This window comes from Dipteris shenzhenensis, chromosome 23 (assembly GCF_047967505.1).
Source record: "Dipteris shenzhenensis isolate YYH24624 ecotype China chromosome 23, Dip_SZ_1.0, whole genome shotgun sequence".
Classification (NCBI taxonomy): domain Eukaryota; kingdom Viridiplantae; phylum Streptophyta; class Polypodiopsida; order Gleicheniales; family Dipteridaceae; genus Dipteris; species Dipteris shenzhenensis.
In genome coordinates this window covers 45,023,327-45,045,879 of record NC_141618.1, presented here as the reverse complement: position 1 = coordinate 45,045,879, position 22,553 = coordinate 45,023,327, and the positions used below count along the sequence as shown (strand labels likewise).

The 22,553-nt window shown below is 45.7% G+C and overlaps 1 protein-coding gene across 2 annotated transcripts in view; it reads left to right on the top strand.

Annotated features, from left to right (window-relative positions):
• Nucleotides 1-1,622: 1,622 nt before the first annotated feature.
• The window catches only part of LOC147887443 (protein SLOW WALKER 1-like), a 70,344-nt gene continuing 49,413 nt past the window's right edge, over nucleotides 1,623-22,553 (top strand). For both annotated transcript variants that reach the window (XM_087394826.1, XM_087394825.1), the window contains exons 1-3: nucleotides 1,623-1,882; nucleotides 1,962-2,024; nucleotides 2,121-2,189. In XM_087394826.1, coding sequence (XP_087250952.1) covers nucleotides 1,691-1,882; nucleotides 1,962-2,024; nucleotides 2,121-2,189 — 324 coding nt within the window. In that variant the 5' untranslated portion in view covers nucleotides 1,623-1,690. The remainder of the gene's footprint in view (nucleotides 1,883-1,961; nucleotides 2,025-2,120; nucleotides 2,190-22,553) is intronic.

The following is a 22,553-nucleotide window of genomic DNA, read 5'->3' as shown; positions in this document are numbered from 1 at the left end:
ACTTCAAAATAACCACAAGAGAACAAAAATAAAGGATTGCTTGGAGATTTGAACATTGGCATGTCAAAAAAGACAATAGGCTACAAACCTTCAAACCATGAGGTAAATACAATTACCACATGCATATCAAGGAACGAAGTACTGTGCAAAGCAAGCCTTTGCACATATGCACTATGAGGGACTTCAAAAGCAAAAGGGAGACGCCGATTTGGCTTCTAATGTCATCCTAGATGAACTCGAATCTTGGAACTATTCTCTTCTCTCTTCAAAAAATAGCATCATTCCTAAGGTACCATATGTGCATAATAGTCACCGCTCTCATTGGCTGCCATTGAGCATAAAGGCATTCATTCAAGTTCCTTTTACCCCCTAAGAGGGTTACCCTTCCAAGATATTTGAATAAACACAGAATGCTCCTTCAACCATCTTATTGTCTTATTCTAGATTTCCCTTGAGTGGCAGCAAGCCTAGAAGAGGTGTAGAACATTCTCCTTGTAGATCCCACATAGAGGGCAAAGGGGGGAGATTTTATCATTTCACTTGGATAGCCTATCTCTTGTCAGCAATTTGCACTCCAAAACTTTCCACGATAATTTAGCTTGGCTGAAGGTGTAGCCTTCCGAACCCTCGGTATCCTTTGCCTCCAAACTTCTGTGCTATCTATCAGAGTAGTGGTGGTCCATTTTACAAGAAATTTGCACTATGAGGGACTTCAAAAGCAAAAGGGAGATGCTGATTTGTCGTCTAATGTCATCCTAGATGAACTCAAATCTTGGAATTGTTCTCTTCTCTCTTCAGAAAATAGCATCATTCCTGAGGTACCATATGTGCATAATAGTCACCGCTCTCAAGTTCCTTTTACCCCCTAGCAGGGTTACCCTTGCAAGATATTTGAATAAACACAGAATGTTCCTTCAACCATCTTATTGTCTTATTCTAGATTTCCCTTGAGTGGAAGCAAGCCTAGAAGAGGTGTAGAACATTCTCCTTGTAGATCCCACATAGAGGAGGGCAAAGGGGGGAGATTTTATCATTCCACTTGGATAGCCTATCTCTTGTCGGCAATTCGCACTCCAAAACTTTCCACAATAATTTAGCTTGGCTGAAGGTGTAGCCTTCCAAACCCTCGTTATCCTCTGCCTCCAAACTTCTGTGCTAACCATCAGAGTAGCCGTGTTCCATTTTATAAGAAATTTGCTGCTTCAAATGAGATGTTTAAGACCTTTGCAGCTGTGATTAGCTGAGTGAAGAGCAAACAAGATCTCACACTTCCTATGCATATTGGATAGCCGACTCCATTACTTACTTAAAAAAAAAGAAAAAAAGGAACACACCCACATAACACTCACACACCTGTGGCCCTATCAAGGGGCACCCCGCCGTGCATCGGTGGGCAATGGGTCCACAACTTTGGCACTCACACACGCCACACCGAGGACTCCATGCTCGAGCCTCCAAGACTAGGCCAAAAGCCTCGAAGGCACTCCATTACTTAAATTTGCGCATGAAGGAGACACCGCAATACGTTAGAGTGGGCAACTTCTCTTTAGTTTTGGAGGGCTTGAGTACTTCGTTTGGGTGCTTGAAAGTTTGAATATAAGCTCTACTGTGAGAACTACAAGAGAAAGAGCTTGATCGAGGTTTTGTCACTAGAGAGGAGGGTTCAGGGTTTGTCGACCGTCCAAGCTCCATGGAAGCTCCTCCGAGCTACCAGCCTGTTCGAGCCAAAAAATTTGCTCCCTCCAGAAAGCCTTCTGCCTTGGAATCCAAATATTGGAAGTCTTTCTCCACCAAATCCATCGAACAACAGATAGCTGGCGTTTCTTGCGTGCATTTCTGTCCTGAACCCCCTCATGACTTTGCCGTCACGTCCTCCACCCGGGTGAGCAGCACCTTTCTTATCAGATTGTTAGCTCCGAATTGCAATGGCCCTGGTGTTATGCTAATCTTTGGTCGTGCAGATTACTGTATACGACGGAGAAACCTGTCGAGTCAAGAAGACTATATCGCGCTTTACTGATGTGGTATGCAAAACTCTGCACTTTCAAGCGCAAAGCTGGTGGCAAAGTTCATAGTTTCCACTAAAGTGCCGTGCCCTCTATTTTTCGTGCGATATCTAGGCATATTCGGGCGTTTTTCGACCAGACGGGCAATTGTTCGTCGCTGGCGGTGAGATGGGGTTGATTCAGGTAAGCCAGAGATCGTCGAAATCTGTAAATTGTATCTGTTAAGGTTGCACAAATTTACGGAATAAGATCTCTTTCAGCTGGTTTCACATAATGCAATCAAATGACGCTCAGCGTTGAATATTGTCGTAGATGAGGCAGTAAGGCATCGAGGTACATCATTCATCTCAGAGCTTGTAATTGTAAGGGGTAAGGAGTTGTCACGTCCATGGGTTCTAGGAATGGCTAAGAGGAAATCCAATGATGACTAGTTTAGACAGAACGTGACGCAGAACTATCTTCTGTCCTCCATATGCAGGACATAGGGGAATTACAGCAACAATTACAGTAGTGGAGCAATACTTTTATCGGCCATCTTTGAGGAAAGATGTGGAAGAATATGTGAGAACATGCATGGTTTGTTAGAAAGTAAAGTTTGACAGGCAGAAGGCACCTGGGTTGTTACACCCTTTGCCAATTCCGGATAGACCATGGCAAAGCATAGCTATGGATTTTGTGTTTGATCTTCCACGTATTCCTACTGGACATGATGGATTGTGGATAATAATTTGCAAGTTTAGCAAACAAGCCCACTTTGTGCCAGTAAGAAAGAAAATTACAGCAGATCAAATGGCCAAATTGTTTTTGCAGCATGTCTTCAGATCAAATGGCTAAATTGTTTTTGCAGCATGTCTTCAAGTATCATGGGATGCCTGAATCCATAATCAGTGATAGAGATCCGAGGATGACCAGTCTCTTTTGGAGAGGACTGTTTGAAAATATGGGCACTATGCTGAATTTTTCGTCATCTTTTCACCCTCAGTCTGATGGACAATCGGAGCAGGAAAACTCTACCATCTTGGATATGTTTAAATGCTATGTCTCAGACCACAAAAGCAAATGGGAGCATTATTTGCCTTTACTGGAATATGCTTACAATAATACGGTGCACACATCCACAGGTAAAGCACCTTTAGAAATAGTGGAAGGTGCCAGGAAGATACCTCCCATTTTGCATACAAAAGAGAAAATCTTCGAAGCTGATCGTTTTGTGGAAAGCCTTGAAGAGGCTTACAAGAAGATCAAATATGTCTTGCAAAGAAGTCAAGACAAGCAGAAAAGAGCAGCAGATAAGCACCGTAGGGAATTGGTATTCACAGAAGGTGATTGGATTTTGCTGCGTTTTCAGAAGGCAAGGCTGAAAAATAAGAAAGGCAAGGAAAGGTTGTACACAAAGCTGAACATGCGTTACTATGGTCCTTTTCAGGTTTCTGAAAAGATAAACGAGGTAGCTTACAGGCTGAAGTTGCCTCCGCATTGGAAGATACATAATGCCTTTCATGTGGGCTTATTAAAGCAATATCATGGAGATATTCCCGAGGATTTACCTGATGAGGTGCAGCCTGAAGTGGAAGAACAAGATGAACTTCTGGTCCCAGAGCAGATTCTGGCACACAGGGATAGAAAGCTCAAGGGTAAAGTTATCCGTCGCTACTTGGTAAAATTTCAAAATTACCCATCACTTGATGCGAAATGGATGGAGGAAGGTGAACCGGCAGATTCACCTGGGATATTGCAGCTTTACCTTGATGCTTTCCAATTAGAGCCGACTGCGGTCTAGGCTCCTACAGGTAGTTCAGTAGAGCGAACGTCTGGAGTATTACCTGGTGTTCGAGAGGGGGGAAGCACCTCCACTCCCTTAGTACAGACGGGCTCACTGTGATTTCATGAGGTTGCTTGATGACACTGTATGTTTCATCCGAGATACTGAGTTGACTGTGTTTCTGCTGTGAGACCTCATGATATTGATGCATCTTGACTATTGATCGTCGAGGATCACATAGATTTTGAGCAGTGTATATGGATGGATGCATGCCTCTCCTAGCCATATTTTCACTCTCTCTGTATACTATAGCTGCGGCTTTCTTGTATACTCTTTTATGCTATATTTCATGCTCGCTCATGTGTTTCGGGGTAGCAAACTGTGGTTTGTTGTTTCAAGAGAGGGGTATGTCACGGGGGCGTGAAATTCTAAGTACTTTAATGTACTACAAGACCGTGACAACTTTGGTTTTAAAAGTCCAAGCGTGGGCTTAATAATGTGTAATTAAACGCGGCATGGTGCCTAGCACATAAGCGTAAGTAATCCCTAGGCCCAAAGGCATTCCAAGGAATTAAAAGAGTGGTTGTTGGGAAATGATGATGTGGCATTTTTAATGGGTCCCCTAGAGGGCCATGTACCTTCAGTGGCCCCCCTAGAGTTCCAGGTGGCTCTAGTGCCTTCTACATGCTCCTTTGCCATTCCTGGACCTTCGTGGGTCTTCTAAACTTCACATGTGTGGTTTTCTCTCTCATCTTCTCCCTTTGTTGAGATTTTGGACTAGTTTTTCAGCCTCCTTCAGCTGAATTCCGTTTTTCTTCATAACTCCTCACCCGTTTGGATTCCTCGATTTCTGTTTGGCCCGATGGCTTCCCCTCTGCCTCCCCTTCGTAGCGATATGCTTTTCCCTCCGTGCGTTTGGTAGAACGGGCAGAGCTGAGCACTTCTTTTGCTGGTCGAATTTGCAAAAGTGGCTTTTTTTGGACCTTTTTGCTTCTACCGCCTCCTGGGCCTCTCCTCTTGCAAAGCTACAGCTTTCCGTTGAATTTCGAGTGGTCCCACGCGCTGGTTGACTGGTTTTTCTCAATTTTGGAGGACTTTCCGGCGATGAAACTTCTCCAAAACCTTCTCAATGCATTTCTCTCTGAAGCACACTTCTTTTGAGCCCAAGAACTCCCACTTCTTCACGACATGAGTGCTTCTTTTCACATTTTTGAGTGGAATTCTTGCTGGTCGGCTCTTGTAAATGCTCTTTCTTCATGCCTTTGCACTCCTCTTTGGCTGAGAATGCAATTGGGCATTGGCTACTATGTCCTCTTGGCGATTGAGGACTTGGTTCGAGTTTTGAGGGCTTGGTGAGTTGTGATTTTGCTGCTGCAATTTCTTTTTGCCATAAGCTATTGGTTGGCCTCGTGTGCCGCCTCTTTCTTGGCTCACAGGTGCCTAGGCAGTGCTACATGAGTCATTCTTTGGTTGGGTACTTTGCTGATTTTATTTTGGAGCTTTGAAAAGCTTTGTGAATACCATTTGGAAACCACTCAAAGAGAGTGCAGCTGGGGTGCAGTGTGATTGCATCTGGACAGCCAATGGAATTGCACTCGGAAAAGAGAATGCCTTTGGGTTGAGCCTATGGGTTAAGTGCACTTATGTGATGGTGTTCTATGCTTGAAAGCCTTGCGAAGGCTTAGTGAATTGGGGCTGCGTGCTCAGTTGCAGGGAAGGTCTCCCAGATGCAACTTGTAATCATTTCACTGTGAAATATAAAGAAATACCGAAAGGGGCGCCACGGTGTTTGGGGCCAATCGGGTGCACTTGTCTATGTCTGTTGAGCAGGGGCATTCTAGCCTCCATCCCTTTTTCAGTGGTTTTGTTTGTGAACAAATGGGTAAATGCCAAATGGTGATCATGCAATGGTTAATGGTTGTGATATATGCTTTGTGAGCTGTAAATAAGTGCTGAAGTGATTAAAGGTTTAGTTCCACTGCCCTCTGAGTGATTAGAGGCCGGTTTCAATTGAGCTCCCCATTAAGGAAGAATGGGCTGGCCTTTATAGGCTGCCATGTGCCCCTCCCGAGGCAGCAAAGGGCTTGGGAAGTGTTCCCTAGCTGACTGGCTGGTCGGCCTGTTTCAGGCTGGTTGGCTTACTCTCAACCAGCTCCGCAGCCCCCTATTTAAAGGGGGGTGTGCTGGCCTCATTTCTCATCCAGCTCTCAGCAAAAACTTCCAGTTCTCCAGCACTGTGCAGCCCTAAGCCCTTCCAGAAGGCCCCTGCAAGACAGCAATCAGTTCAGCAGTCCTTAAGGGTGATCCAAGAAGGTGTCCACGTAGTACTATATCCCGGCTCGGAGTTGAGGTTTGGGGTTCCTGTTCAGCAGCAGTTTTCAGCTCTTTTCTCAGTTCTTTCACAGCTCTCTTTAGCTCCATATCTCTCAGCTTTCATATAGATCTCTCAAGCTCCATAGCTCAGATTTCCATCTTCCCTTCATCTCTCATGCTCACGCAGCTCCACTGCATGCCCGGGGACAGCACAAGCCTCTTCAATAGCCTTGCACAGTGGTTCACATCTTATGTGTGGGCAGCGTGGTCTTGTTCGAGATTTGGGTTGCTTCTTAGGCATTTGTGGGTCAGCTCTCCATATCGAAGGGTCATCCTCTGAGTTGTCTCCCGAGCTCTCTGAAGGAGTGTCAGTTGTATTCTTTTGTAGTTCTCCAAGTATAAAGTAAATCCTTCCCCATTTGGGGAGGGGGCCCTCAGTGGGTACAGGGACCCAATCTGGTGTCGTCGACATTATCTCTAACCTATTCTCTCTCTCTCTCTCTCTCTCTCTCTCTCTCTCAGTGCATACGCATACGCCTCGCACAAAGGTTTAAATGTCTTGCTGCGTGTTACACGATCATTCACTGTTGCATGTTACATTGGTATTAGAGCTTCGGTCTGTAATCTAGCTTGACTACCGCGAGTGCATGGTTTTGTTGAGATTCAAAAGGGACACACAGACCAGATCATGGAGCAGCAGAGAGAACAAGAGCAGAGCTTCGACTATCATGAAGAAAAAGAAAGTACGCTTCTGCCAAGCACTCAAGCGATGTTAGAGAAGCTCATGGAATAGAACAAACTCCTCTTGGCTCAGCTTGAAGAAACTTCATGGAAGCTGGATGAAAAGGACAAGCAGCTGGAGGAAAGGCAAAAATAGCTCGAAGAAAAAAAAAAAACTACAGAGGAGGACAAACCTGAAGAAGGCAAGGGACTCTCAGAATTCGAAATTGCTCTTGTTGATGCTTGAGGAGCACAAATAAGAGGCGGCACTTCAGTGTGACAAGATGGCCCAAGCCGAGAAACAACACTGACTCGACCGAGAAGCTATGTTGCTCCAGCACAAACATATGTCAGCTACCACGCAGGCTAGCAAAACCACAATACAAGCCCAAGTCAACTTAGAAATCACCCAAGGATCCACTCATTTTAGGAAACTGCTTTGTTCCATTGTATATATCGACATCAGACCCTATTTCCATTTGTATATGAAGAAACCCATGATGGAATCCTCCTTCGTAAAAGACATCAAAGATGCTCTCATTTTCTCTCCCTTTCTCCCTCTCTCAACAGACACACTAGGGCCCAGGACAATCGTCGGGTTGGACCCTCCCGAAGGTTTTTATTACTTGAGAGAAAATTGGAGTACATGAGTTGAGCGTGGAAGCTCTTCATACAAAATTCAAAACGTGAATTAATATTACATGAGCTCTCAAGCTCCCCTTCTTGGTAGTAAGCCACTTGTCAATTTCTACATTACTTTCCTAATTACATGCCACTAAGGGCAACTCTGGAGTCTTTGAAGCACTTGGTTATGCGAACCGCAACCTAGACTCTTGTTAGGTTCCCGCAGCGCTTAGGAAAATAACTCTTCCTAGTACCTGCAACAATTAATTAAAGCGCACCACCATGGTACCCATTAATTGTTAGCGCTTTGCATGCAAATAACACACTGTGGACTAATTCTAGTCATGGTGGGCGTTCCCACTGAACACATGTGCACACATAACAAATATAAAAAAATATATTTATTCTCTGGTTGACCGAAGTCAACGCCCTTGATCATAATTAAAGGGCTTTGACCAAGGGTCGAGGCGCCTTAATTATAGTCAAGTCTCTCCAACCGAGGTTGGCACAACTCTCCAACTGAAGTTGGCATCGTAGTTAATCCTCTTGGCGCATGCCAAGTCTCGTTGACCAAAGTCAACACTCTCTAACCGTAGTTAGTTGTGTGGTTCTTTGGTTAACCGTAGTTAACCCTCTTGGTAATGAACCAAGTCTCCTTGACCGAAGTCAAGTTTTCTTGACCAGAGTCAAGTATCTTGACTGGAGTCAATTCTTTGACCATTAAAAGAACTCTTTGACCATAATTAACACATATAAAAACTCTTTAATTATGATGAGATGAATGGTCAACTGTATTTTGACTTAGGATATTTACATTGTGGTGACATCCCCTCGGCTTCTAGTCAGTTGACCTCCACTAAAAAGCTTCCTTGTAAACATCCAAAAGCTGTGGATGATCGGACAACATGTCTTCATCCATCCACTTGGCATCTAATGCCGTATAAAGGTACCTGTAAAACTCCTTGCCTTGAGGGCCTGCCTTGAGGGCCTTTGCGTACAGTATGGTACACAATCTGCTTTGGCTTAAGGACCTCCTCGAGCTCATCCACTTCTGGTGGATCCTTTGATACTGGCTCTGTAGGCTTTGGCCCCTGGAATTTCTTTAGAAGACTCACATGGAATGCATTGTGAATCCTCCAATGCTCTGGCAATGCCAACCTGTATGCAACCTTATTTATTTTTTTTGTAACCTTGAAAGGGCCATAGTACCTAGGAGATAACTTTGCATACACTTCTTGTTTGCCTTTGAACTTACGGAGCCTAGCTTTCTTGAACTTCAAAAGTACCCAATCCCCTTCCTTGAGATCTAGCTGTCTCCTATGCTTATCTGCAGCTCTTTTATGCTTCTCTTGAGACCTTTCAGTTGCTGTAAGCTCTCTGGAGGTCTCACAAACTGATCAGCTGCAAATATTTCATCCTTGGTCCTCAGTATAGGTGGCAGAATCACCTTCCCATATATGACCTCGAAGGGGGCTTTCCCTGTAGAGCTGTGTACTGTATCATTGTAAGCAAACTCTACCAATGGTAGGTACTTTTCCCAGTCTGAACCTTGGTCACCCACGTAGCATTTCAGCATATCCAATGCTGTAGAATTTGCTACTTCACTTTGACCATCTGTCTGGGGATGGAAAGAAGAAGAAAAATGCAGATTCGTCCCCATATTATCAAATAAAGCTCTCCACTGACAATGGACTTAGGCATACCATGGTGCTTAAAGATCTGTGCCATGAAAAGCTTAGCCATATGATCTGCCTTTATGGTTTTGCGAACCGGAATGAAATGAGCTTGCTTGCTGAATCTATCAATGATAGTCCAAATCCCATCATTCCCTGACTTTGATCTTGGCAAATAAAAAATGAAGTCCATTGTAATACTTTCCCATGGTGCCTGAGGCACAGGAAGAGGCATAAGTAGGCCAGGTGCCTTCCGTCTATCATACTTCACTTTCTGACACGTAAGGCATTTAGTAACAAACTGATGTATATCTTTCAGCATACCTGGCCAAAAGAAATACCTCTCTAGTGCTAAAGTTGTTGCTGTAATTCCTCTATGTCCAGCATAGGGAGGTGCATGGCATTCCTCCAAAATCTTTTTCCTCATCTCCTGGGTGATGCATAGGCAGTCATCTTTCATTAGATACCCATCTTTTAGGGAATAGTGACTAGTGGACTACCCCTCTTGCATTTGCTGTAAAATCTCGGGGTCTTCGGGACAAGGCATCTGTCACTCTGTTCCGAATTCCTGGGGTATGGACAATCTGAAAATGATACATTGACAGCATATTTGCCCATTTCATATGCTTCTCTAAAAGTTTTGTGTGAGTTAGAAAATATCTCAGACTTTGGTGATCTGTTTTAACAGTAAAATCTGCACCCAAAAGATAGTGCTTCCATGTATGAATGGCATGAACTACAGCCAACAATTCTTTTTCATAAATTCCCAGATATCCTTCAGCATCACGCAATCTTCGGCTCTCGTATGCTACTACATGTTCATTTTGATGTAATGCAGCCCCAACACACTCTCCACAGGGATCGCAATCAACATCAAAAGGTTGATAAAGATTCGGGAGTACAAGAATAGGCTCTGTAGTCAACTTCTCCTTGAGTGTATTGAATGCTTTCTTTTGTGATATTCCCCATGTGAAGATTGCATTTTTCTTAGTAAGGTCATGTAATGGAGCTGCAATATCAGCAAAATGCCTGATGAATCTCCTATAGTAGGAGCAAAGTCCCAAAAAACTACAGACTTCATGCATAGTTTTCAACTCAGGCCATTCTTGGATGACTCAAATCTTTGCAGGATCCATCTGTATCCTATTTTTGGTTATTATATGCCCCAGATAATGGATCTCTTTAAAAAAGAATTCACTTTTCTTGCTATTGGCAAAAAGCTGATGATTTCGAAGTTCTTGAAATACCAAAGCAAGATGTTCCTTGTGCTCTTCTTCTGTCTTTGAAAAGACTAGGATATCATCAAAGAAAGTACCCGTGAAATGCCTGTACTTTCGGAAGATGTGATCCATTATTCTATTGAATGTGGCTGGAGCATTTGTCAACCCAAAAGGCATCACTAGGTATTCATACAACCCGAATGTAGTGCGAAAAGCTGTCTTATGCACATCTTGTGGTTGCATCTTGACTTTAGGATAGCCACTCTTCAAGTCTATCCTGCTGAAAACTGTTGCTCCTTTGAGCTGGTCAAGCACATCATCAATGCGTGGTATCGGAAATCTATTTTTGATGGTCATCTTATTCAATGCACGATAATCAATGCACATTCGAAAAGAACCATCTTTCTTTTGTACTAGAAGTACTGGTGAGCAAAAAGGAGACGAGCTCGGCTGAATCAACCCTTTGGACAACAAGTCCTGCACCTGAGCCATAATCTCCTCTCTTTGAGTGGCACTGACTCTATAAGGTGGTCTATTTGGTGGCTCACTACCAGGCATTAACTCTATCTGATGATCCTCTGGTCTCTCTGGGGGTAACTCCCCTGGCAAAGCTTAAAGTTTACAAGAAACTGAAATTTATCTTTGTCTGCATCATTCATTTCAGCATGCATATCATTCTCTTTTTCTTTTACAAAAACCATGTATGCGGAAATTGCAGACTTTATTGCTTTACCACATGTAACATCAGATACAATGGGGATAGTCTCCCCTTTATTGCTGGCAACTAAACGCTGGTTTTCCCCCCTATGGATAAAACTCAGCACCCTCTGAGGGTATTCTATTGTTACTTCCTTTCGATGGAACCACGGTGTACCAAGTACAACATCAAGCTGCTTGAGAGGAGAGATTAAGAAGTCCTCCTGATCTACATAGCTCTGCACATGGACACGAAGCTTTCCAATCAAAGGAGTAACTTGCACTACATTCCCTTGGAACATTTGATTAACATCAAGAGCTTTGCCTAGCTCTTCAGTTTTTATCCCTAATCTCAGGGCTAAATCTTTAGATATGAAATTGTCTGTAGACCGTGGATCAAATAGGATTAATGCTTGCTGATCTCTTATCTTTCCCCATGATAGCAAAAGCTCTTTTCCCTTTGGGTCTGAGGTACTCCCCAAAACATTTGGGATTGCTCCCACCATTGGCCTCGGTGGTACTTGTGGCTTTTTTTGCTCCTTAGAACCCGAAGGCTTCTTAGGGCATTGGGCAGCCATATGCCCCTCTTTCCCACACTTAAAGCATTTCCCATCTCTGCGGAATTCAGCTATTTGTTCAGGAGTGAATGGGGATTTGCCTTTATATGACTTTGAAAACTGAGTACCCCTTGGCTTTTGAGGCTGAAACCCTTTCTTTTCAAGCTTGGGGTACTCTTTCTTTTCTGATTTTGAAAAATCAGTTTTCTTTCTTTCAGCATGTCCTGCATGCAAGGATAGTACTGTGGATGGATCTTGTAACGGCACAAGACTAGCTACTGAAGCTGAATGCATAAGGTCTTGAATGTTCTTTGCCCCCAAAGCATTCACTATTGCCTGGATTCTTGGACTGAGACCTGCTTTGTAGTTTCTCATTTGGGTTCCTTTGGAGATCTTTTTGAATGGTGCAACTTGCAAATAAGCATCCCAAAGCTTTTGGTTGTACACATCCACTATATCTCCTGCATCCATATGCAAACTGTCCCAATCTTGAAGAACATGATCTCTAAACTGTTTAGGCATAAACTGCTGGTAGAAGGCTTTCTTGAAGTCCTTCCATCTCTTTTGGGCTGACCCATCTGTGGTCTGTGCACTCCACCATGCACTAGCTGTCGCTGTCAAGTGCAAACTGACCATTCTTAACTTGGAGGATTCTGAAAACTTTTTTGTACCGAATGCAGCATCAAATTGCGTGATGAACTCTAATGCTTTGTCTGTATGACCATATTGTCCATTATAGGTCATAAACTTGACAGATTACCTCGGTCTCTCTGGAAGACTCACTTTTCCTAGACTTCTTGTGTTTCCTTCTTTTCCAGGATGGTTTATCTGATAAAGAAGAAGATGCAGAAGTTGAGCTCAAGGTAAGACGATGAAGAACTTGGAGATCGGTGATGGTGCCTCGATCTCTTCTTGCTATGAGACCGTCCCCTATGAGATCTCTCTCTCGGGCTGTACACGAGAGTGTGCCTCTGGCATTGGCACATCATTGCATTAGGCATATTTTCTGCTTGAAACAAATGCTGAGCTCTTGGATCCCTTCAGAGATTTTCCATCTCTTGCATACGGTTGCGTACCATCTGCTCAAATTCTTGCTGATTTTGCTGCACACTTCTCTGTTTGGATGTGCATCCCTATCTTGTGAATCCGACTGGATAGGTGATTGGGCCATTTTCTTACAACTTGTCTGAGATCTGCAAGTTTCTCACACACACTGTGTATGCAACTAATGCATGCAACGTTTGCTTTTCAAAGAGAAAAATTACCTCAACAAGAGGTGTCTTGCATTCACAATCTATGCTAGTACCGGGCTGTCAACTCAAGGCATATACCCACAAAGTTGCCAAGGCATCAACAACTATATTGCCCCTTCTCTGGCTGCTGCAAAAAGCATTGGGTATGCATCTGATTCCCTTTTCCTGAGCACAAAGGCATGCATCCCTTTGCTTGTGCAAATCTCTGATTTTTCTCTGATTTCTGCTTTTTCTGACAGTAAATACTCTCTCAGATAGGTGAAAACTGCTAGCAGAAACAGTCTCTGCAACTTCTTTTTTTTTTTGGACAGTAACCAGATGGGTAACTACTGGTTACACTAACCAAACTGACTGGTTCTGGTTTGGTTAGTCTGCAAATGGAGTTACTGGACTGGTCACAGTCTGGTTACAGTGACCAGACTAATCTGGTTGGGTCAACTAATTGGACCTCTAACCAGTCCACTAACCAAGGTTAGGTTAGCTTAACCTCAAGTCTGCCACATCAGCCACCTGTCTGCCACGTGTCCTGCCATGCCATCACCTTGCATGTGGTGCCACGTCAGCATTAGCTCCCACTGCCACGTCAGCATCCACACGTGTCTGCCACGTTAGTTGGACCTACATGGCTGTATGCCACGTCACAGAAGCCACATCAGCTCTGTCCATGCCACGTGATCCATGCCTCTACATCGCCTGCCACATCAGCGCCCAATTGGCGCCCAGGCCGCGTCAGCATATTCTTGCCTTCATTGCTCTATGCGATGACCTCAGAGACGACAAAATTTCGTCTGCATATTACCAAAGGACCCCAATGACGAATTTCGTCAGCGTCACAAACTGGCAACGGAAAGTTTGTCTCACGGCCTAGGCAATGCTTTACGCCACGATTGGCTCACAGGTGAGGCGCTGCTTTGCAGAAGCTTTGCATCACCAATCCAAAGCCTCTGTGTGATACTTAAGCATGATACGCCTAGGCTTCCGTTGAACGCTGGAATGAAGTAGCCCTAGCTGTCAAGAGCTACAAGCTTATGTAGCCTTGCGTGGTTACCAACTTGTCAAAAACGCTCCCGTCGCCCCAATTTGCCCAACGCAATTTGTCACCTATCAAAGGCATAGCCAACCTCAGGTGAGCTCTTGGAGTTTTACGTCTGTTCCCACCTCAATGCGGATACCTTAGACAGAAGAACATCTCATCAGCGTACGCAGTTTACGTGGAGAACTCCTCCAATTGCGCGCCGACTTGACTCCTTAAACCTTGTCTTGCAAGTTCATACACAGGTACTCCGGGCTAGTAAACAATCTTGTGAGGATCAAGGTTAGCGTTACCTCAAACATGACATCGCTAAACCTCCTGCTCTTGGATCGTCACGCTCTAAGAAGAGCGATGAAAATTCAGCTCTGATACCAATGGAATCCTCCTTCGTAAAAGACAGCAAAGACGCTCTCATTTTCTCTCCCTTTCTCCCTCTCTCAACAGACACACTAGGGCCCAGGACAATCGTTGGACAATTGTCGGGCTGGACCCCCTCGAAGGTTTTTATTACTTGAGAGAAAACTGGAGTACATGAGTTCAGCGTGGAAGCTGCTCGTACAAAATTCAAAACGTGAATTAATATTACATGAGCTCTCAGGCTCCCCTTCTTGGCAACAAGCCACTTGTCAATTTCTACATTACTTTCCTAATTACATGCCACTAAGGGCAACTTTGGAGTCTTTGAAGCACTTGGTCACGCAAACCGCCTCCTAGACTCTTGTTAGGCTCTCGTAGCGCTTAGGAAAATAACTCTTCCTAGTACCTACAACAATTAATTAAAGTGCACCACCATGGTATCCATTAATTGTTAGCGCTTTGCATGCAAATAACACACTGTGGACTAATTCTAGTCACGATGGGTGTTCCCACTGAACACATGTGCACACATAAGAAATATAAAAAAATTTATTTATTCTCTGGTTGACCGAAGTCAACACCCTTGATCATAATTAAGGGGCTTTGACCAAGGGTCGAGGCGCCTTAATTATAGTAAAGTCTCTCCAACCGAAGTTGGCACATCTTGGTTAACCGTAGTTAACCCTCTTGGCGCATGCCAAGTCTCGTTGACCGAAGTCAACACTCTCTGACCGTAGTCAGCTCTGTGGTTCTTTTGGTTAATCGCAGTTAATCCTCTTGGTAATGAACCAAGTCTCCCCGACCGAAGTCAGGTTTTCTTGACTAAAGTTAAGTATCTTTGATCGTAGTCAATTCTTTGACCATTAAAAGAACTCTTTGACCATAATTAACACATATAAAGACTCTTTAATTATGATCAGATGAATGGTCAATTGTACTTTGACTTAGGATATTTACATTGTGGTGATACATGAGACCTACTTCCTCGTCGGGTTCGACCGTACCAAAGGTTACTCACTCACTCGGTCCACTCCGAGTTTCACGAAATACGACGCTAAGTGTGACCACTCAGCTGTTTTGCAGTTTATTCATCGATTTGTAGCTCATTTTGCATCAGCTCGTATTTAGGACGAAGAAGACAAAGTCCACCTAGCCACCTCTCATTGTTAGGAATCAACCAACAGAGGGTATGCATAGCGGAAGACTGATAGAATTGCCCAGGAGCTCACACAGTGTGTGTGGGGGAGTAGAATCACAAACTTCTTAGCTTAATGTGCATCACATAGATGTGTAGACTCATCAATAGACAATGAACCAGCCAGATATAGAAACCACCAAAATAATATATTTCTGCCCAAAGCTATGGACACAATACAAAAGAGCGAGATCCAAAGTCCCACCAATGGTGTGGTCCTTTGATCTTATCACAAGGTCCTTCTCCTATCTGTCGGTTATCTCTAGACCCAAGCCCGCGTGCTCCACCTCGAGCGTCTTTAGACTTTCTATCCAGAATGGTTCTCTCCACCTTACTGCCTATGTATCAGCCTAGGTGGGCAGGACCTTGAGCTAGATCTGCAGCTTCCTCAGCCTTCTTGGTCCTCCAGAATAGGCTCCAAGTGCTTTTCTTTGCTGCTCCTACTGCTCCTACTTGCTGCTCCAGAGAATGTAGAATGAGGGCCTGGAGGCCCTCCTTTTTTAGCCCCCAAGGGCTTGCTGACAAAAACCGACCAGCCTGCCCATTTTGGCCGACTAGACTGGCCGACCAGTCTGTGGCTGGCCCAGCCCTATAAGGGCTCTCAAACCGGGGCACTTTGGCCCACTCTTCTAGGGCCTTGGCCCTCCAATCAAGGCAAGGGCCCAGCCCTATGTAAAGGCAGGTCCCTGCCTAGTAGCAGCCTCCTTTGCTGCTCCACCAGGCCTCCATGTGGCCGACCTGATATGCTGGTCTGCCCTGCCCTTCTGCGTCATCTGCCCTGCCAAATAGCCCGCCATGCAGGTGCTTCCAGTCTGCCCTTGCCGCCACGTGTGCGCTCTCTTGCAGGCCCGTGGATCTTGTTTTGACAGCTGCGCCTTTTGGCCTGCCATGCTTATCCTCTGTCAGCCTTCTGTGTGCTGCCCACATGGCAGCCTCTTTTGCTGTCCTGACCTCGTGAGGTGCTGCCCATGTGGCAGCCCCCCCTTTCCTTTTCTCATGAGCACATGCCCTAGGTCTCCCTCCCCCACGCTCTCCTCATATGGGGGCTTACAAATGGGGAGGTGATCTTTCCAACACTCATCTGGCCGGTGAAGCGGTGACTTGATGGCAGCATTGGTCTAAAACTTATACGAATCCGCGACCACTCAAGTCACTGGTTTCACTGGTTTCAAGTGGGATACGTTTCTTAGTGACCTCAAAGCTCGGTTTCTACCGCCTCAGTACTTGCTGAACGTGAAAGACGAGTCTTCTTGTCTCGCCCATAATGGTCTGCTGGTATTAACGTATAGTAATAAGGTGATTAACCTGGCCCAACAGTTAGGCGTGTTCGAGACCAATAAGCTCAAGCAGTTGATTGGGGGGTTGGACTCTAACATTCGATTCCCTGTCCAGAATTTCGACCTGCTCAATTACGATAGTGTGCTTACCCTGGCTCAAAATGAGGAAATGATGCTGAATGGGAGAAAGCCTAAGCAAGTCCAACCAGGAGCCAAAGCCCCGCAACAGTCCACAACCCTAGCAGGTAAAGGCCCTCAGTCATAGGACAATAGCTTTCAGAAGAAGGACAACTAGCAATCAGTTGGTGAGAAAATGGAGCCTAAGCTCAAGATGACTCCGGATGAAAAAGCTAAGGCGGGCATTACGGGAGGATACTTATAGCCCGACGAACAGAATTGGTACCACGCGGAGCACCGTTGTTTCCATTGACACCACATTACTGGGCATGGAAAGAAGGACTGCCCCAAAGGGTTGGCCGAGAAGGCTGCGAAAGCACCAACTTCTACCGTCGCCACTGCTTTGGCTCAGCCAGCTCCACCTCTTGTTGGAAATAGGAGGATAGAATCTCTCACACCTCTCACTCCGATCTCAGCTCATACAACGCTTAGAAACCTCTAGATATCTCGACACAGAGGGGGATTTACGGCTGGTATTGATTCTATATGTGGATGATCTCATCATCACTGGGGATCATACGAAGAAGATTGCTTAGGTCAAGCAACTTCTCATGGAGGAGTTCGAGATGACTGACTTAGGCATACTTCACTACTTTCTTGGGATTGGGCATACTTCACTAGTTTCTTGGGATTGAGGTGAAGCAGGGAAAGAGCAGTATCTTTATTTCACAGGAGAAATATCGCAGGGAACGGCTCAAACGCTTTGAGATGGAAAATTGCAAACCAGTAGTGACTCCCATGGAAATTGGTCTGAAGTTGAGTGTGCGTGATCCATCCCAGCTGGTTGATTCATCACTATATCGATGCTTGGTGGGGAGTTTTCTTTACCTTACCAATACTCGACCGGATATTTCCTTCGGAGTTGGATTGCTTTGTCAGTTCTCCGCCACACTTAAGAAGGCTCATTGGGACGCATGTATGAGGGTGCTAAGGTACTTGAAGGGTACGTGCACCTACGGCATCACTTATACCAAAGGCATTGCGTTGGGAGGTTTCTGTGATAGTGATTGGGCAGGTGACATTGATACCCCGAGATCAAGCTCTGGATATTGTTTCTTACTCTCAGCAGGAGCTGTGTCATGGCTGACTAAGGAAAAACCTACTGTCGCCCTTTTATCTACAGAGACGGAGTACAAGGCACCTGAAAATCAGAAATGTAAACCAGCAAGCACGAAAAAACACCTCTTTTCCAGATCGGTCCTCGCCGGAAGCTGCTGCTCCTCCCCGCTCCCTTGCTGCACCCTCTCCGTCAGCCCCTCGCTCAGCCCCTCCCTCCCTCCCTCGTCCTCAGCCCCTCCCCCTCCCCCTCCTCTCCCTCTCAGCCCGCTCCCTCTCCTCTCCCTCTCAGCCCGCCCCCTCCCTTTCTCTCAGCCCGCCCCCTCCCCTCCCCTTCCCTGCCTCTCAGCCGCTCCCTACGCACATCGAGGTCCACCGCCACTTTGTTCGAGAACTCATTGACGAAGAAGTCATAGAGTTGATATACTTCTCGACCAACGACATCATCTCAGATGTCTTCACGAAGGTGCTTCCTAGGGAGAAGATGGAACACCTCATTTGACGCATGGGGATCGGCCCACGGCTGTGTCATCAAGAGGGGGTGTTAGAAAAGTCACTGCCCCACCTGTGAGCCCCCGTTGAGACTATAGGGGGAAAGGGGGTAAGGCTAAATAGCTGCATGGAGGACTGCGCCAGCGTGGTACGGAGGCACGTGGAGCAGTACCAAGACGAGCCAGCAGCAGCAAAAGGCCACCAGAGGGGGCCTATTTATAGGCTAGACCAGCCAGGTCTGGTCAGCCCATGTACAGCCCCAAAAAGGGCCCTGACCAGGTCGGTTTTTACAGACTGGACCGACTGGAAAAGTCGGCCAGTTCTAGGGGCTAACTGCCCTCCTATAAAAACCCCCTCCCTCTCCACACTTTTCTCATCACCTGCACTTACAGCCTTGCACACAGGCAAGCGCGCAGAGGGACAGAAGTGGCTCAGCATTTGACAGCATCCTTTGGCTGTTTGTACCTGCTCACCCGTTGAGCTTTTCTCCGCCCACGATTGTGGAAGAATATATCTGAGTTTTGGCTCTTTCTTTGTCTCTTTGAGTGTTGTATCAGCTAGATTGGGAGTGAGTGATTCTATCCTCTATTTCCAACACATGGTCCCTTTGCACTAACCAAGTGTTGAGCGGATGTAGCCCATGCTCCTTGACACCATGAGCCGCCACCTTTCCACTTGCCTTGGATGTGACAGTGACTTTGCCGTCGTCGAATAGAACCGACATGTTGTGTTTGTCCATCTGGCTGACAGACAAAAGATTCTTGCACAAAGCCGGTACATAGAGTACATCGGAAATCAGCTCCTCGTATCCTACAGTCGTGATGAATGGGATACTACCAACACCCTTCACAGGGCATGTCCGATTATACCTCACACTGACCTTGGAGTCAAGATGCATATCTTCCATGGTCTTGAACCACTCTTTCTTGTTGGACATGTGGTTTGAGGCTCTACTGTCCATGTACCAGCCCTCCTTGCCTTCGCTAATTGTGTAGGCTGAGCAGTACTCAATAATGATAAAGAGAGCGCCAATAGTGAGGTTGGCCCATTTAGTCTTTGGCTTCTCCTTGGCTTTGGACTCCTTCTTTCGCTTGAGGTCTGCCTTCTTCTTGAGGAATTCGTTAGTTGAATGACCAAGCTTCTCACAGTAGAAGCATTTCATCTTCTTCTTTTTCTCTGTATCCTCGGTCTTGTTGTTCTTGGAATCCTTGGACTTGCCGTTGCCTGGCTTGTCCCTTACCACCAGTGCTTTCTCATGAAACTCTTGAAACTTCGAGGTAGCTTGTGAAGTGTCAGCAAAACTAGATGACTTGAGTCTACCTTCTGGCCAACTACTACGAGCTGATCTCGTACCACCTTGACTTTCGTCAGATGGTCATGAACGTTGTCTCCCTCACTCATATTTAGATTATATCACTGATGTTGGAGAGTTAGGATCCGATACATGTTATGTGTTTCGTACAGATTCTTCAGGATGGCCCATGCCTCTACATACATCTCCGCCATCTGAACGTGGGGAATTATTGCATCCACCGTCGTCCCTATCAGCATGGCTAGGGCTTGGGTATCTCTCTCTTCCCACGCTGCGAGATCGCCTGTATCTACTAGAATCAAAATTCTTTCTTTCTTGTCCAGAACATCCTCTGGCCTTTCTTCAACACCCGTCACAACTTTCTAGAGTTTTCGAGCCACGAAATGGCTCCGGATCTTCACCTTCCTTGGATAGTTAATCCCATCAAGCTTCCTAGACTCGCCAAAGTTAGGGATGAATGAAGAAGGAACATGAGAAAAAGAAGAGGAAGGACGAGCATGGGATGAAGAGGCTATAGATGGTTCTTTCTCTTCCATCTTCGCTGTAATAGCAAACAACAAACTGAAAAATGGACTTGCAGTAGAAACTTGACCATGTAGCAAACCTGAGTGTCAATTGGAGTCGCCCTCCTGCTGAGGAACCCCCTTTTAGAGCTGTAAACCTTGCTCTGATACCATGTTGGAAATAGAGGATGGAATCCCTCACACCTCTCACTCTAATTTCAGCTCATACAACACTTAGAAACGTTTAGATAGATGATCACACAATTACTACTGGAAATGCTGCAGTAGGTCAAATCAGCAAAGAGGTAGCTGTAGGTGCTCCAAGTGCAAAGATAGGGCTCGAAAGTTGCGAAGCGGCTTGGCAAGACAACTCCAAGGTACACCGCGATGCTGTAGTAGATGTGTAGATGTACCAAAATGCACCAGCAGGGCCGAAACTGATCAGGCGAACATGGGTGACAGAGAGGTGAACATGGGGAGGTGACATAGGAGTGAACAGGGGTGACCTAGGAGTGAACAGGGGTGGGGTGACCTAGGAGTGAACAGGGTGACCTGGAGGTGAACATGGGTGAAGAGAGGTTCAACTTGAGTGACAGGGGACAGAGTGTGGGATAAACAAGCTCAAGATGAGCACAAAGTAGGCAGCAAGGGCGCTGTCCAAACTGCTAAGTATCTCAGAGAACTCTTACAGGCCCTGTTCAGGGCTGTCAAAAACCGGCCAGCAGGGGTCGCCCCCCTGCTTGCATGGCCGACCTGCAAGGGCGCCCTCTTCTAGACAATAGGTCGGCCATTTTGGCCGACCAGTAGCTGACTAGGCCGACTTGGCTTGGCCTATAAAATAGGCCCTCAAACAAGGCTCTTTGGGTAGCACTTGGCAGGCCACAATCCTACCTTGCATGCTCCCTGCATCCCCCTATTATCTCCTGCCCCCTTGTCCCCTCAAATCAGGGACTCATAGGTGGGGACAGTGATATTCTAACACCTACCATAACTACGAACACAATTTTACTTGCTTCGAACGCCATACCCTTGGTGGTCTTTGAAGGTAAGGAGGAGGGCATGCTTGACGAGTAAAATAATGCACTTATCAGAGCCTATGGCACGGCTAAAAGACAACGGGGGAGTTTAGAAGACTCTATCTTCCCTCAGCTTGCCAAAGAGGTGGGGTGCAATTTAGTGCCTCATGGGCTTGCGGTGGACGGGTTCACACCTGGGCTACGCTCTGATCACAGATAAGGTTAAAATTTTTTCTTTCTCAGTTCAGAAGGCCTCTTTTTAGTGCTCTTTTAGGTTGCGACATGATACTAGGTATCTAGTGGTTCCGAGAATATTCACTGGTGCTTGATTGGCGGCATGATTCCTTCACCATTCTCGAAGGACTACTTGAGCCATCCATCATCAATGGTGGGTTGTGCGGAAAGCTCTTCAGCTTTTGCGCGATGATCAATTATATCTCAATGCTAAGAAAAGTAAGTTTGGCTTGATGGAAATCCAGTATTTGGGTTACATCATCAGTGCCAATGGCATTCGCTTGGACCTTGGAAAAATTCAAGCTATCACCAGCTGGGCAATCCCCACGATGGCCCAGGAGATCCGATCTTTCGTAGGGCTTTGCCATTCGGGGACATGATTGAGTATGTCCTTGGCAAGAATAACCCTGTCGCCGATGCTCTCAGCAAGAAAGCCTCCATTCAGACCATAGAAAAGGCCACTGTACTACAGATTAAAGGGAAGGAGCTCGACTCTATGAAAACACAGTACGTGTACTCTGCAGAGTTTGGCACTCATAATCAGTTTTCCTTGATCTTGTGCTTGGCCATTATTCAATTCAAGATGGATGCTTATTCTATAAGCAAAGACTTTATGTTCTCAAAGACAAGCGGCAGGCTCTACTCCATGATGCCCATGATGCCCTCACAGGTGGCCATCGAGGCATCAATAGTACATTGGAGAAGCTAAAGTGATATTTTTACTGGCCTAAAATGCAGAAGGATGTATATAGCTATGTGTAGAGATGCCAAAACTGCAAAAAGGTAAAAGTGTCCCATTAGAAGGCGGCAGGATTGCTTCAGCCCTTACCGATCCTTGAAGGTCTTTTCTAGGACATCACGATGGATTTTCTGGAACCCCTTCCTGCATCTGTAGGTACGCAATGTCTAACCATTGTTGATCGTTTTATTAAATTTTGTATGCTCATTTCGTGTAAGCAAACAACCAGCGCAGAAGACGTAGCCCGCTTATTTATCGGGTATGGGTACTTGATTGGAGGATTGCCATGGGCCATTACCACGGTCAGAGATTCCAAATTCACCTCACATCTATGGAGG